We start from the raw sequence: 16,990 nt of genomic DNA on the forward strand, positions 1-16,990 counted from the left end.
TTCAAAGATTTTTATTTTTATGAAAAAATATAAAATTTTATATCTTACACTACAAAAACATGTACACAAACAAAATGCACATAAAGCATCAAAGGAAAAATGAAAATAAAAGGAAATAAATACAGCAATGCTAAGCCTTCTATGAGTTAAAACTCCAATGCAGGGAATCAAACGTAATGCAAATTGGGGCATTGTTTAATAGAGGCGCTCCGAGTCCCAACCCACCTGCACTAAGGGGTTTAGAAAGACTTAATAATAAAGGACTCGAAACTATACCTTACTCTCAGACTGCTGTCAATGTATTTCACACACTTCTTAATGACTAGTTTCAAAACTGCAGCAGTCTTAGGAGTCACAATATCTTGACCACTGGGACTTCTACATGTTTATATTCAACACCGAATAGACACAGCTTTTGCACCGTCATCATATTTTTGTTAACATATAGAAGGAATAAATAAAGTTTACAGCGGACTTTTTTTCTTCAGTCTTCTTTTTTTTATGATTAGATAACTTCTCCACAGAATAAACGGAGGTCACTCTAAACAAGAACTGCGCTTCGAAAGACTTCCTCCTTCAGAGATGAAAAAGAACGTTCTTATCTCCCGTTCCCCTTGAAATATTCCCTTACAATTAGCAGCAAAATGGACTGAAAAAAAGTAATCTATGTAACCATCTGGGCTACTGAGTTGGAAGAGCAAACCTCTTTGACTTACCCTAGGTATATACTCTAAGTACACCTAACAATTTACTTCTGATTATCAAACTTCACCATCTTAATGTAGGTAACATTTGCATTTTTCTTTCAGGTTTTAATTTCTGGTAGACCGCTAGTAAGGATAGCTAACTATAGTACTTCGCTTTTTTCCCCCTCTGTGCTTAGACAGAGCAAAACCAGAAAAACATTGTGACCCAATTCTACTGCATGACAATATATACAATAGTCCATTTCTAATACCTGATTTTAACCTACATATTTTTACTTGCTACCCTTTCTTGTATAATAACGAAAAATACCTTCCAAAAGAAAATTTCTCTTCTTGTGCTTTGAATGATATCCCAACTCTGCTAAGGTAAAATAAAGATACATTGACTAAGATTTTAGACTGCAATTGTCAGAGGGCCCTAAGGGAGTTAGGTGCATAGGCCCAGATCCTCAAAGATATTTAGATGCCTAACTCCCATTGAAATCAAATGGGAGTTAGGAGCCTAAATACCATTGGGGATCTGGACCTAAGTCCCATAGCCTCTTTTGAAAATTCCAGCTTAAAAATTGGATGCCTAAGGATTGGATCCAAAATCCATATTTAGGTAACTAAATGAACGGCTTGATTTTCCAATATGCTGAGCACCCAGCAGCTCCCTCTCTGGCTACAACAGGAATCTTGGCTGCACTTTGGAAAATCAGGGCACTGATTTAGGCCCCCCGTTTTCAAAAATCTTGGTCATGGTTTTTTTTCCACTCATATACAGAGTCTATTATAAACAGATTTGTAGCAACGTACGTGCTTGCATTAAATCTAAAAAGGTTTGTATAGGTATTTAAATAATTAAGAAAAAGTGCCCAAATTATTTACAAATGCAATCTGGTTACGGGCATTCCCTTTTCTACTAGTTAACCATAAAGATATTCTGAAGGCTGGTCCAGCAAATGTCAACTGATTACACTTTTCTGAGAAGTTTCAGAGTAACAGCCGTGTTAGTCTGTATTCACAAAAAGAAAAGGAGTACTTGTGGCACCTTAGAGACTAACCAATTTATTTGAGCATCAGCTTTCCAATGAAGTGAGCTGTAGCTCACGAAAGCTTATGCTCAAATAAATTGGTTAGTCTCTAAGGTGCCACAAGTACTCCTTTTCTTTTTGTTCTGAGAAGGTAATTCTCACCTTCATGTAGTAAATCCCCAACACACTGTATATGCATTTGAAAAACACAAATGGCCAAGGGAACTTTATTTTAAAAGCCCACAAAAAAAGAACAAAACCAAACTCCTCCTTGCATTTTTCACAGAGTGCTACTTCACTCCATCAGTTAACCAGTGACAGAAGAGAACAGGCAGAAAAGGGAGAGGATAAGAGCTGGAAGTTGCTAATAAAAATCTCTCCAAGTACAGCTGATTGATGCAAGTGGCAATTGAAGAATTCCTCCAGAAGAAATAAGTTGTTGTGTCTGTCTTCCTACGGATTATTTTACAAAGCAGTGCAGGCAGGAAGACACAGAGAATCCCACAACGGTTCCCCTGACAGCTCTAATAATGTTATTATTTGACAAATCTCCTTTTGTGCGGCAATTGTTATGTCTTGATTTGGGTTTTTTTTTAATTTGTGGCCCAGTGGCTAACAAAAATAAAACAATAAGACAAGAAATCACACAATCAAGATTTGTCAAACCTCCCCCTTCTGGTATAAGTTGTCTCTTTTTTCTGTTTCTCACATTTGCAGATGAATTTGGTACCTTTCCAATTGGTGGCAGGTCCAGGGGTGAACAGATGTAGGAAGAAAGCATTTCTTTACTCCCTTTCCAGATACATCTGACTTCTTCCTACATCTGTTCACCCCTGGACCTGTCACCAATTGGAAAGGTACCATATCTCACTGAGAAGTAACTAACAGTTCTAGAAGGAAGATGGTTTTTTAGGTTTTTTAGGCTTTTACTAAACATGTTTGCAGGAAACTTGCAGATGCACCAAAGGGATTTAGGAGCACAAGCTCCATCTTTCTTTGTGAGACATTTTGTTTTATTAGAAGCTGCTATTTGTATTTGGGGTTTGAGGAAGTATAAAAAGATGTTTAAGAACAACTAAAGTGGTATTCAGATACTTGCTTCTGAGTGACAGGAATGAATAATTTAAGCAACAGATTAGATGCTCTTTTATTCCAGAGGTGAAGAAGAGAAAGGAAAACAGAATATGTTGATACCATCTTCAAGAAAGAATGCTGCAAGATGCTATCCAACCCACATAAACAACTAATATTCCCTAGAATAATGAAAAATATTTGCCATCATTTGAGCAAGTCTTTCAATCCCAATCTTTAACACAGACTTTTTTCTTAAAACGAACTACGGGGCCTATTATGGACAATTGGAGAATTCCCTCTATACAGAAAATACAATCAAAGTCCCTCATTGTTTCAAGATGGAATTCAATGGGAGCTGGGTGCCTAATTCCCATAGGTTCCTTTGAAAATCCCAGCACCCGTGCTTTACTATGTGCAAACTGAAACTGGTTACAGTCAAATTCTGGCTAGAGCAATGTTGTTGTTCAAACAAATGAAATCTCTACTATAGGATTCCACCGCATTTATCAAATTCAGCACATTTCTCCTTCTGCTCCTGTGTGCTTTGTGACAGAGTGGGACATGTCTGTATCAAACTGTAACAAGGAGGGTGAGGTAATATCTTTTAATGGACCAACTTCTGTTGGTGAGAGAGACGTGCTATTGAGTTACCCAGAGCTCTTCTTCAGGTCTGGCTTTATGTAGCTCGAAAGCTGGTCTCTTCCACAAATTGAAGTTGGTCCATTAATAGATTACCTCACCCCCCTTGGCTCTCTCGTATCCTGCAAAGAATCAAATTGTAACCTCCATCTTGTGTTAGGAACTCCATTTTGTATGATGTGCCGAACACAAGCCTAACGTTAATCAAGGTAAGCTTATTGAATTGTGTTGCAGATAGACACCCTACCTAGGAAAGCTGCTTGACATCTCATTGAAGGGACATCCAGAGAAAGCATCAATATGGCAGTCTAGGGCCATCCACTTTGATTGTCTCCCAACTGCTGACTCAATTGAACGATGGTTTTTCTACACTGGGGCCCGAAGGAGGGAAGGGATAAGCTTTCCAGAGGAGCACCTGGGTGAAGGAGACAGAGACTGCACTTAAAAAGGGGTGCTGCTCTGAGTTGGGGGGCTGGCCATCACCACAGAACTGAAGGCTTGGTGGAAAAAGAGGGCAGGAGGGACTTTGTCCAGCCTGAAACATGAACAGACCACACTTTTGAAGAGTAAAGTGTCTGTGGTGAAGAGATTCCTTGCCTAAGCCTGCGCTCCCTGCTTCCCTGGCATGTTGTCATGTAAGGAGTTAACCTCGTACCCCAGAGAGCCCACAGCCTCAGTGGAGCTCTGGGCTAGCGTGTGTAAGCAACTGAGTGGCTCGGGAGGTCAGAGACACTGATCTTATTGTCTAGGGTGGTGGACTGACAAGCCAATTAGGGCTCAAAACAAGAGGTCTGAGCCTGGGAGTGTGCCCTATAGATCCAGAGCTAAAAACAGTGACTAGTCTCTACCCAGACCCAGCTGGCTTGGAAGCACATGGGTCCCTGAGATTAAATCCATTTGCAGCAGACTGGTCACAGTACACAGGGGTGCTGAGCCATGCTGGATATTTTAGGGGGAGACTTTCAAATGTCCAGAAGAAGTTAGGTACCCAACTGCCACTGAAAGCCAATGTGAGTTGGATGGCAAACTCCCATTTATGCTTTTGAAATCTGCCCCGTAATATCCAGAGCTCAGATAGAAACAGAGGGAGAAACAGCTTTTATTGAAATGCACTCTTGTTACTTCACATATGTAATTAAAACTCCTGAAAGCTTTGTTTGTGTATGTTGTTTGAACCAAACAGCAGCAAAAATACAAGCAAAGTGGTAGCACAAAACAACCAAAACCAAGTCTAACCAAAAATTCTTGTACCTGGATGTGTAGCAAACTGTACAGTATATACATATTAATCATGTATTTATCTCACAGAAGAGCAAATTAAAAGGAACTTTATAACACAGAGGCGGGGGAAATATACACCCTGTATTGTATTTGCCACTGGACAAGCAACATGTTTCTACACTAGTCTCTATAACTTAACGCTGTGTAACAGCATTTTTTAAATTTACAAAACAAAATATCTATCAAGAAATAATCTAATCATATTGCTCTTCAATACACTTCTGTAGACAATTAAGACTTGAAGTAAACTTCAGGAACCTGCAGCTTTTGTTAGCCCATGAATGGCTACAAAACTTTTCCATTCAAGTTAAGTCCTTGGAAGTATTAACGTGTGCTGCCATAATTCAGTATATAAAGGTGCTCTCTATATATTCCATGTACAGACAAAGTGTGGTGGGAAGGCTTTTTCTTGTTGTTGTTGTTGCTGAAGCATAAGAAAATGGTTAACCTCATGTACAGTAGATCCATTTCCATGCATGTTACATTTACTTCATGAATATGAAGACACAAATAGGAAGGAAAGGAAATTTTTTAGTCAAACACTGATTATAAATTATGTGGCAGAGGCCAATGTCCTTCAGTTATAGAAATAACCGACTTTCCCCTTTTTTTGTTCTTTTTGTTATAATAAATCTCAGGGCTAGTTTACAAAGTGCAGGGTCGATCACTTGAGAAAGTGACTTTAAAACCAAGTTACAACGGCACCATCCCATTCACCAACTGGACCTTCATCTCTTGAAGGCTGCTCATTATCTTCTTCTGGTGACCAACAAGTGTCACTCCAAGCCGCCTCAAATCCCTGTGTGGAGAAAGCACATGTAGGTTCTCTAGATTACTGTGGGCAGATCTCAGTATTTAATAACTTCTAGGTGCTGTAAATGGATAGTGATACCAACACCTCACGCTTACCGTACATGGATCTCAGACTGCTTTACAAAGGCGGTATCATTATCCTTTTTTTTTTTTTAACAGATGGGGAAATCTCAGGCCCTGAGAAGTGAAGTAATTTGCCAAGGACATATAGCAGGCCAGAGCTTAAATCAGGAGCTAGGAGCCAAACTTTCGTCTCCTCATTTTGAAAATGTTGGAGCTAACTGTGTAAATGTGAAACATCTGACTTGAACGCTGCACCAGGCGAAACTATTTCCTTCAGCTGATGTTCTGAGCAGATTAAAGTGAATACATCAAAATGATGGCATAGCCTCTGGCTTTAATTTTCACATCAGGTTGGAGAGCCAAACTTTTATTCCTTTTATCAAACACATCCAGAAATGTTTGGTTGCAGTGAGAGCGCTGGGGGCTACACTCGTATGAAAATCAGCCTCTTAACCAAGATGTTTTGCTTGATACGTGTATTAGCCAAACCCCAAGTGGGCTCATTTATACCACAGGAGCAATTCGGCACACTAGGGACGTCCAGTTCAGACTTCCCAGTCTTTGAGAAACACCTCCCAGTCTGGATGACAGACTTTTGGGGCTCATTGTAATTATCTTAATGGGTTATGCGGATACAAACTAAAAGACTCAATATAATCTATTGCAGTGTATTGGGTTGGAGGCTGTTGAATGAACCATGCTCGATTCTTGGGAAATTCCATAGTATGTATAAAGATTTTGTTGCTTGTCTCCACCAGTAGGTGCCAGCGTTAAGCAGAAGAAAGTGCTCTTTTACCTAAAAGTGAATTAAATATTAAAGAGCCTATTAGGACTTCATATTTTTTTTAAGGAGAACAATTTGAATGGGGAATTTTGCTGTAAAAATTACGCCATAATATGGCTTTAGGGCTATTATTTATGCTAATGTTTTGGGAGGGAAGGATCCAGTCATGTGTATTTATGTTTCTGACATAAGATGACATGATTGTTAGAATACTTATCAATAATTATGAAGGGATGAGGGCCCGTCCTGAAGCCTTCCTATGAGGAACTCTAGAATTCCACCTGTGAAGTGCCTTCTAAATCAGGTCTGGAGTAATTAATATAGCAATTTTTACAATATAAGGGTTCTAATCTCCTTTTTCCTATATGTACATAACTCCAGTTGATGCCAATGGGAGTTCATGAGCACACTGGCTGGGATTTTCAAAAGTGCCCAAGTAATTTAGGAGCACTGAAAATCATTGGGACTTGTGCTCAGGAACTCTGAAAATCCCTCCCCTCGAGAAGAATACTGATCACTGTAGGGGCAGTTTCTCCAAATTGCTCGGCACCCAGCAGGTCCCAAAATCTGGCTGCTTCCTTCAGGTGCCTAAATGGGAGCTGAGTTATTTTGAAAATCTGACCCTAGGGATTCTGTGTTCAATAATCAGACTGTTTCTCAAAAACTGTTTTGTATACAAAATGAACAGGGCCGACATGAGCATTGTAACAAGTAGTCCTGTCCAAGGGAAAGCTAGATCTGTCCTCCACAGACTGACACAGTTTCAGCCTTTTGAGTTGGAACAAGCCTGCTTTGTTTCGTTACACTGCCCCCTTTCAGCTGGTGCATGAGATGCGTTAAGGAAGTCACAACCTGCGTGCGACAGAGGTCAGGGAACCACAACCGCATGCTCGTTATTTGAAACCAAGGACTTCTAATGGCTGCAAAAGCGTCTAACTTTTTCTGAGACAGACCTTTCATTTCGGCCTCTGCCGAATTGTGAAAACGGTTCAGCAAGCGACACAGCAATCTTAACAGTGAAGGAACAGGTGGGAATGCCATTGCAATATTTGCAATGCACACAGCTGGTAACGTACACGAAAAATAGGGCGGCAGGGTCAGATTTTTAAAAAGGCTCAAGACCCTTCCCACATTTTTTTCCAGTGGGAACTGGTGGGTGTCGAGCGCATTTGAAAATCCAGACCCTTCACTTAAAGTACCTAAAATGGGAGCTGAGCTTTTCTGAAAACCTGGCTCCAAATATTTAATACATTCAGTGTTTCTCTGATGGGATCGCTCTGCTCTAGCCATGCAATGCAGACCAGCCAGCCTGAAACACGAGGGGGTGTTTGAATTCCATATGCAATTCTATTAATCCAATATTAAAACTCCCTCATAAACTAGAGTAGGAGTTGGCTTCCTCTTCCCACAGCCAGTCCAGAATTTTTGATACTTACTATCCTGCTCTTTTCCCTTGCCATAACATACGCTCCATAACCCAATCAATACCTCTTGATTAAAAAAAGAGAGAGAGAGAGATTGGGAAAAATACAGAAGTTTCCAGTTTTGGTGTATAAGCTGTCACCAGGGGATCCACTGTATAAATCAAATATTGGAGTGAAGGGTCCTGATCCTTTGATATATGAAGCCATTGGACATGACTGTGGGTGGTGCCTGCACAGGGGAGAGATGTCATGGTGCTCCTCCTTCTGCACAGGGTGTGGCCACAAGCCCTCTGGGGAAAGCAGTCCATGCTCATCTTTACAAAGCACCATAGCTCCACTGAAGTTTTCCTTCCTAGTGCCCCAGTGGGTGCTAGCTATCTGAAAGGTTATAAAGAAGGGCAGCAATAAGGCATAACAGGGGAAGAGAAGGGTTACTTACTTGTAACTGGAGGGATGTGTGGTCCCTATCTGTATTCCACAGAGGGTTTACGCATGTGCATCATGCATCCGGAGCCAGAGAATTTGAAAGTAGTCGTGTCCTTTGGTCCCCGTACTCACCCTTTCTTCACCTCATGGTTCCCTCTGAGGCGATAAAGGGCAGGGTGGACTGACCGCGTCTCCGGTTCCTTCTCCAACGCAAATCGAACAGATCTGCAGCAGAGGGGAAGCGGGGGTGGGTCCACAGATAGGGACCACACATCTTGGAAGAACCTCCAGTTACAGGAAAGTAACTTCCTCTTCTTCGAATGATGGTCCCTATTGTATTCCACTGAGGTGATTGACAAGCAGTACCTAATTCAGAGAAAAGTGTGAGGAAGAGGATGACACAGTTGAATGGAGGACAGCCAGACCAAATGAGGCATCTGTTGCAGAATTCTGCTCTCACTCCAAGGGGTGGACGCAGTCCCGACAACGGGTAGTGTGTAATACACTCCAAAATCCATTTGGAAATCCTCTGTGTGGTGATTTCCTGCCCCTTAATCCTCTCAGCAATAGTGATCAGTAGTCCAAGGGACTTCCTGATTGGTCTCGTCCTCACCAGGTAGGAGGCCAAGGCCCTGCAGACAGAGGCGTTCCTCCTCTGCTGAGGCATGATACTTTGGAAAGAAAGCAGGTAAGTGTATGGATTGGTTGACATGAAACCAGGATATGACCTTTGGTAGAAACTTGGGGTGTAGGCACAGGGACACTTTGTCCTTATGAAACATAGTGAAAGGGGGATCTGCCATCATGGCTCCAAGTTCACCTACCCTTCTTGCCAAAGTAATAGCCAGTAGGAAGGTGACTTTCATGGAAAGGAGGTACATAGAGCATGAAGCCAGAGGCTTGAAGGGCAGTTTCATTAATGCTGATAGAACGAGGTTGAGGTCCCACTGGGGAGCGATAGGTGGTATGGGTGAGAAAGTCCCAAGGAGTCCTTTCCAAAACATGGTAGTCAACAGATGTGTAAATATGGAGTGTCCTTCCATGGGAGAGTGGAAGGCACTGACGGCTGCTATGTGGAGCTTGAGAGAATTGAAGGAGAGCCCTGATGTCTTCTAGGACAGGAGGTAGTTCAAAAGAAGAGGAATGTCCACTTCCTCAGGGGAAATCCCTTTCTGCTGGGCCCAGGAAGTGAAGTGTTTCCACTTGGCCCAATAGGGATTCTTGACTTGTCTCTTTCCTGCTGCTTGAAAGGATGTCTTGCACTGCCGATGAATACTCCCATTCCAGAGAAGATGCCCCCAAATACCAAGCTCTGATGTGAAGCATCTGTGGATTGGGATGTCTGATCCTGCCATTCTGTTGCATAAGCAGCTCTTGGAAAGCGGGTAGGGGTAGTGGGGGATGGGCTGACATGGGGAGAAGGTTGGGAAACCAAAACTGGCGCAGCCAGAATGGTATGATCAGAATAACTGTGGCCCTCTCCCACCTGTTCTTGTGGAGGACTTGTGGGGGGAGTGGAAGAGGTAGGAAGGTGTAGTTGATCTGGTCCAACCAATGGAAGAAGAGGGCATCATCTTGAAAATGGATACCCTGCCTTTAGCAGTATGTACTGCATTTGTTGTTGACATGGGAGGCAAAGAGATCTCTGGTCGGAGACCCCCATTAGCTGAAGAGGTCATTTAGCATGGAGTCATGAAGCTCCTGATTGGCGAAAAATCTTCTGCTGAGAGAGACTGCAATCACATTCTGAGTCCCTGAAAAACAGGTTGCTGACAACAGGATCTTATGGGCAACGCACCAATCTCAGAGATTGACTGCTTCCACACGTAGAGTAGTCAACATCGTGCCCACTTGTTTGTTGATGTAATAAATGGTGTTGTTGTTGTCCAACTTCCTAAAAACATGATAGGAGCAAATGGATGGGAGAAATGCTTGACACGCTCAGACCAAAGTTTCAGAATGTTGGAGCCCTCGGGATTCCAGGATGCGCATCATGTCCCTTGCATCACATGGGGATGTGAGCTCCCCATCCTTTGAGGGGTGAATCCATGAGGATCATCCTGTCCAGGGAGGATGGGAGGAAGGGAATCCCTGTACAGACCTGCTGGGGTTCACTACTGGAGGGAAGAGAGCACCTCATGGAGTGACTGACAGCATAAATCCCATGGCACATCGCGTGGGTGAGTAAACATGCTTGAGCCACATCTGTAGGCAGTGAAGTTGGAAGTGAGTGAAGGCAGTGATGTACGTGCAGGCTGCCATGAGGTCAAGGAGGGATTAGCAAGTCCTGACTGGGACAGACAGTTGACTACCTGGTCAACGAGTTCCTGCAGAGTCTGGAATCTGTTCCTTGAAAGGTAAGCTCAGACTGTGACTGAATTGATGGAGGCCCCTATAAAGTCTAGGGACTGTTTGGGAATCAAAGATGATTTTTCAACATTTGACTCCCAGGAAGGAAAGAAATCTGAGCAACATGGAGGTCCAGATTCGAGTTTCATCTGGATCACGCTGCTAGTAGCCAGTCGTCGAGATAGGGGAAATAAGTATCCCGGAGTGCCTGAGATGGACTGCCACTACAGAGAAAACTTTGGTGAAGACTCAGTGAGCAGTAATGAGTCCAAATGGACCCTGTACTGAAAAAGCTAAGGACCCACCATGAACCTCAGGAATCTTTTGTGGGTTGGATGTATGTCTATGTGAAAACAGGTGGCCCGCATATTGAGAGTCATAAACCATATGCCTTTTTTTCTAGTGATGGTATGATGGCCTCTAGAGTGACTATATGAAACTTGGGCTTGTGCATGAAGTGGTTGAGGTGATGGAGATCCAGGATTGGTCTCCACCTGCCCTTCTTCTTGGGTACCAGGAAGTAAGTCGAATAGAACCCTGTGCCCTGATAGCTGGAGGAACACACTCTATCACTCCTCTTTGTAGTAAGGAATCTACTTGTAGAGCAAAGATGTTGTCATGAGAGTGGTCCTTGAAAAGGGATTGGGGTAGGAGATGTGGATGTAGTATGGTGAACTTGATTGTTTAGCCATAGTGGATGACATCAAGGACCCACTTGTCCATTGTTATTGCCCTTGAAGCTGGTAAAAAAAGTGCTAGATGATCCTCAAAGGGGATGCGTTTGTTGCATGGCAGTGTTTTTTGCATGGTGGTTGATGGCTTTCTAGCAGCTTTCAGAAATATCGTTTCTGAGAGGATTTAATATGAGATGATGAAGACTGGGAAGGGGAGCCCAGAGGGCAGAATCATTGGCTCTTTCGGCACTTAAGAGTAGATGCGTATGGCCTTTAGTAGAAGAACTGGGGAGTCCTGAACCACTGAGTAGGTGGCATGTGGCAGAATTTCTGCTTGGGTGCAGGTGTATGGATACTCAGCAATCTAAGTGTGGCTCTGAAATCCTTGAGGGAGTGGAGCGAATCATGGGTCTTCAGATTAAACAGGTGCGACTTATTGGAAGGGAAATTCTCAATGGTAGTTTGCACCTCTCTGGGAAAATGGGATGAGAGCAGCCAAGATTCCCTCTGCATGACAATGCCCATGACCATAGAGTGCACTGACTGCAGCAGTTTGCCACCAGTTTGCCCTCCTCCATGATAGATTGGAAACACATTTGATCTTGCTGAGGCAGCTTTCAGTAAAGTCCTCCAACTTTCTGTAGCTGAGGAAGTCATATTTGGCCAGCAAGGCCTGGTAGTTTGAAAATCAAAATTGAAGGCTAGAGGGAAGACCTTTAGTCCCAGAAAGTCTAAGCGTTTGCCCTCCTTATCTGATGGAGTGGAGTGTGGATGTTGCTGTCTGCGCCATTCCATTGCTGCTTGCACCAGGAAGGAATTGTGGGGGGAGAGGGCGGGGGGAGAAAAGAAACTCCAACCCCGGGGGAACCGGTAAACAGATTCCCCAAAGGCCCCCCTTCTATTAAAACTACTACTAAAAACTAAACTATTTTAGAAACAGCAAAAACAAGAAAACGAACTATAAACTGGGTTTGTCAGAGACAAAGGACACTAGCAGCTCCGACTTGGACCATGCATCGGTGAGAAGGAACTGGAGGCGCAGTCAGTCCTTCCCGCCCTTTATTACCTCGGACAAAACAATGACGTGAAGCAAGGGCTCATGTGTGGACCAACAGACACAACTACTTTCAAATTCTCCGGCTCCAGACGCATGGTGCAAATGCGTAAATCCTCAGTGCAATACAATAGGGACCATCCCTCAAAGAAGAACATCTGTGCCTTATTTAATGTTGCCTTGTACATTACAAGGCAAGTGGTGACATTCTCAAAAGCACCTAAGGGTTGGTCTACATTAGGAACTTACATCACCATAGTTACCTCTCTCAGGAATGTGAAAAATCCACACCCCTGTGAGACGTATCTATATCGACCTAATCTCCAGTGTAGACAACCCTAGGTTGACAGAAGAATTCTTCCATTGACTTCGCTACCGCCTCTTGGGAAGGTGGATTACCTATGCCAATGGGAGAACACCTCCCATTGGCATAGGTTTTGTCTACATTCAAGTGCTACAGTGGCGTAGCTAAGAAGCCTAGAGGTATCTCTACAGTGTGATACAAGACATGTGGCACAGCTGAGTCTGGCCTGGGACAGCTGACTTGGGGGCTAAAAATTGCAGTGTAGATGTTCAGTATCAGGCTGAAGTCCGGGATCTGAAACCCTGTGAGGGGGCAGGGTCTGAGCCTGGGCTCCAGCCTGAGTGTGAACATCTAGATTGCATTTTTTAGCCCTGCAGCCCAAGCCCCATGAGTCTGAGTCAATTGACCTGAGCTCTGAGACACGGTGCTGCAGGTTTTTTATTGCAGTGTAGACATGCCCTAAAAGTCCCATTTTCACAGATGAGTTAGGCCCTTCCGAGTTCCTAAGGGTCTAAGTTGCTTTTGAAAATGGGACTGAGGCATTTTTGAAAATATCACCCCAAATCTTTAAAAGGCACCTCACCTTCTTCCCTGCTCATCCAGGCACCCACCACTGGGCACAGGCATCAGGCAATTGAATGTGTAAAAGATTTACTGGTTGCCTAACTATTTGCAAGTCTAGTTATTCACCTTATGTGCAGGAATGGCACACAGGATCCTGCGGATTGCGGGTGCATCTGTGCAAGTGCAAAAGCATTGAGCCCCCACTTGTTAAAATAGGTGCCCCGGAGTATCAATGTAGCTGCCATGTCTACACTGTTAAAGAGTTCTCTCCTTCTTCATTTCCTTTCTTTGGCCTATAGTTGAAAATGAAAATAAACATGAGTTCAAAGCTGTGTACTACAGCCGTGTTAATGACCTGACTTCAACAGACCAAAGCCAAGGAAATCAGAGCGAAAATTGCTGTTTTGTCCTTAGCTCTTTCCATGGAACTCATTCCTTACAGCACCACAGATGGCATGTGCTGCAGGAATAGGCACTGTCCTGAAAGCCCAGCTCCAAACATAGTTCGGGACAATATGGCGGTCTCTTTAACTGTGCTATAGCTTTTACTTCCATTAACTGAATTCTTATCCTTAAAGATTGGGCAAGAAAAATCTTTAAAACACTTTATTTAGAGACAGTTCTGCTTAAACACTACGGATCAGATTTTCAAATTCAGGTTAAAAGAACAGAGCTTCCATTTAAGCAACTAAGTAAAGTAGGCAGATTTCCAGAAATGTTCAGCATTCAGCATCTCACAACCTGGCCGCATAGATCAGCTGTTTTCCATTTCCCATTTCAGGGCCAGATTCTGCCACTCTTACTCAGGCTGTGTGGTACCTTAGTCCTATGGAAATCAATGGGACTGCTCCAGGTACCACTCAACTTGAGTGAGAATGGATGAATTGGTTCCTTAGGCTGGGATTTTCAGAGGATACGAAGGGAATTAGGCACTCACTTACTAGAGACTTGTGCATGAAATAAGCATCTTTGTTTTTTAAGAGTTCATCTGCTCTTGTTCATTATTCCCTCCCTGCATCATCACAAGGTCAGAGCTGGTTCCTCTGGAAATAATCGTGATGTCACAAACTGAGGACTGGGGTTTTAGGGTAAGAATAAGTAGCAGGAGCAGGTGAATCCTTGAATAGTCATCATTCAAATTATTTTTTAAAAAAATTAATAAATAATTTATTTTATTTTATAAGAAAAATTACAATGCAAAGCAACACAACACATATCATTACAAATATTCATAGCTGTTCACTTAATAACAACCCCCCAGGTGTCCTGAGATTCAGTAAATACAGGTTTTTCAAAAGGTACGGGATAGTAGTCCACATTTCGTTAGTAATAGGTCCGATCAAGTGCCAGATTGAGAGTCAAGTCATGTCTATCTATTCTTGAGTGTTGTCCTGGTCAGGTTATTCTTGTTGTGTAATGAAAGAGCTCCAGACACACTCAAAGTCACTAGCTGGTCCACAAGTTTAAAGAGCAGGCCTTCTCCAATCCGCACAGTTTCCTTCAAGTCTGATATCCATTCGGAAACAGGGGCTGGTGGGTGAGGCTCCACCTTTCACAAGGTGATTCATCCCTTTGCAAGAATTAGAACTAAATGTAGACATCACTCTTTGAACACATTCATTTTCAGGTCTTTGCTTAAGCAGGCAGAGCTCAGGACTTGGGGCGATATTCACATTAACCCTTTGGTTTTTAATTTTCTATTTGTTGCTACCAGGGAGTGATTTCTGGGACACATGCATTCATTTGAACCTCCTATTGGTGGTAGTTGGGATTTTTATTTGATTGGTGAGAGGACAGAACAGGATTTTCAAAAGTAACCAGTGATTTCAGGGGCCTCCATTTTGGGGTGTCCAACTTGAGATGTCTAAATGAGGCCTTGTTTTCAGAAAGCTCTGAGCAGCTGCTCTCTGAAAATCAGGCCCTTTTAAGATGACTAGTTGGGCACCCAAACTCACTAGTCACTTTCAAAAATTTTGGCCGTAGTCTTTGAGGGGGCTTTATATTTTTTTCAGTGGAAAGTAGAACAGTTCTCTTTATTTCACTTTAATGATATTATTCTGTATTATTGGGCCAGGATGGTCCAGCTCGCCTCTTTCTATCTAACCTCCACCTCTATCTCCATACAGGTTGAATTTTGCATCTACAGTCTTACCTAGTGTTTGGAGAAGACCTCATATATTTTAAAGGATGTTTTACTGGTGCAATTTGGGAAATGAAAACTACTTTCAAATGTTCTTGTTTTCACCTGATCCCCCCAAGTCCCAGCTCTGGAATATATTGAACAGTTGTCTATATTGACAATGACATGAAACATTTAACCTGAATTCTTATTTGCACTGTACAAAATATTTTGTTATCCCCTTTTACGAAAAAAATAAATAACCTTTTTAACCAGTAAAGAATGCTGTGTTCCCAAGTTAATTTTTTCCTAATAGCAATTAAAGAAGCCATAGAATTATAGGATGGATCCACATTAGTAGCCAGAAAAGCATTTCTTTCCTTATTTGAGAAACAGTGGCTCAGATCCTCAGCTGGTGTCATTCAGCCTAGCTTTCTTGACTTCAAAGGAGTAATGCTGGTTTACACCAGCCGAGGATCTAGCCTCGGTCTTTGATAATTTTCATTTTGGACTACTGAAGTCAATGGAGATTTGCTAATTTACATCAGCTGAGGATCTGGCCATTTGTGTTTTTAACATATATAAAGAATATCACAGAGTTTTGCTTTGTTTTTGTTTCCAATTAGCCTGTTATAATTTTCTCAAGAACACTCTTGACTTGAGTGCGGATTATCTGACCAAACCCAGGTAGCTTGTGTTCAAACTGTAAAGTGAGATTGTACAATGGCAGAAGCTGTTTCAGAACCCAGCCTGACCTGTGGGAGATTCCCTGCATTTTATTTGCTCACAAAAATACATTGATAGGGCCAGATCCTCAGCAGGCATAAACTGGTGTAGTTACACTGAAGTCAGACCTTTACCGATTTATACCAACTGATGATGTGATTCATGGAAATATATAGCCTATACTACACTATAGCATAGTAATAGTATGCCACTCAATTTTAAAGAACACTCCCCATTTTGATTTTAATGAAGAGTACATTATATGGATATTTCTTAGGGCTCAGTTGTGTAAGCCTTGTTCACATTGGTTAGCAATCGATCAGGCACATAGTCTCATTGACTTCATTGGAATTACATGCATGAGAAAGGGCTTATTGTTTTGTTTAAGGCAGTGGTTCTCACACTTTTGTACTGATGACCCCTTTCCCACAGCAAGTCTCTGAGTGCGGCCCCCCCTTATAAATTAAAAACACTTAAAAATATTTAACACTATTATAAATGCTGGAGGTGAAGCGGTGTTTGGGGTAGAGGCTGACAGCTCAAGACCCTCCCATGTAATAACCTTGTGATCCCCTGAAGGGTCACGACCCCCAGTTTGAAAACCTCTGGTTTAAGGGCTGTACCACTGGGCCTTTAAAGAATATATGGAGGAGCAGTGTGGATATGAGTTTGAAATATATCATTACATTTTGGAAGAATGGCCGAATAGTTGATATTTACAAAAACACGACTTCAGACTATAACATGGATCTTTCCTTTCAGTTTAAAAAGTCAGACACAGGAAAACAGAATTAAAAAATCCGCGATACTCTCAGGGGTTCCAGGCCCTTTGCACTGCTCTGGGGTTGTGAAGGGGTTTCAAGGCAGCTGGATTTGCCAGCTGAGCAGTAACCCATTGTGGCAGTGCTAGTAAAGGGACAACATACCCTGCCACTGCCCCATCCCAACACGGTGTTGGTACGGGGGCCTAGGA

The 16,990-nt window shown here is 42.6% G+C and overlaps 1 protein-coding gene across 14 annotated transcripts in view; it reads right to left on the reverse strand.

The window, feature by feature from the left end:
- The window catches only part of EPHA5 (EPH receptor A5), a 375,690-nt gene that overhangs the window by 52,681 nt on the left and 306,019 nt on the right, over positions 1–16,990 (reverse strand). For 8 of the 14 annotated variants that reach the window (XM_074950314.1, XM_074950315.1, XM_074950329.1 and 5 more), the window contains one exon: positions 18–5,516. The exons of 1 other annotated variant lie outside the window; for it this stretch is intronic. In XM_074950314.1, the coding sequence (XP_074806415.1) occupies positions 5,411–5,516 (106 nt within the window). In that variant the 3' untranslated portion in view covers positions 18–5,410. Of the gene's footprint in view, position 1; positions 5,517–14,522; positions 14,743–16,990 lie in introns of those variants that run through there. 5 more of the 14 variants (XM_074950316.1, XM_074950317.1, XM_074950327.1 and 2 more) reach the window with 4 other exon arrangements.

Source organism: Natator depressus, chromosome 4, assembly GCF_965152275.1.
Source record: "Natator depressus isolate rNatDep1 chromosome 4, rNatDep2.hap1, whole genome shotgun sequence".
NCBI lineage: Eukaryota > Metazoa > Chordata > Testudines > Cheloniidae > Natator > Natator depressus.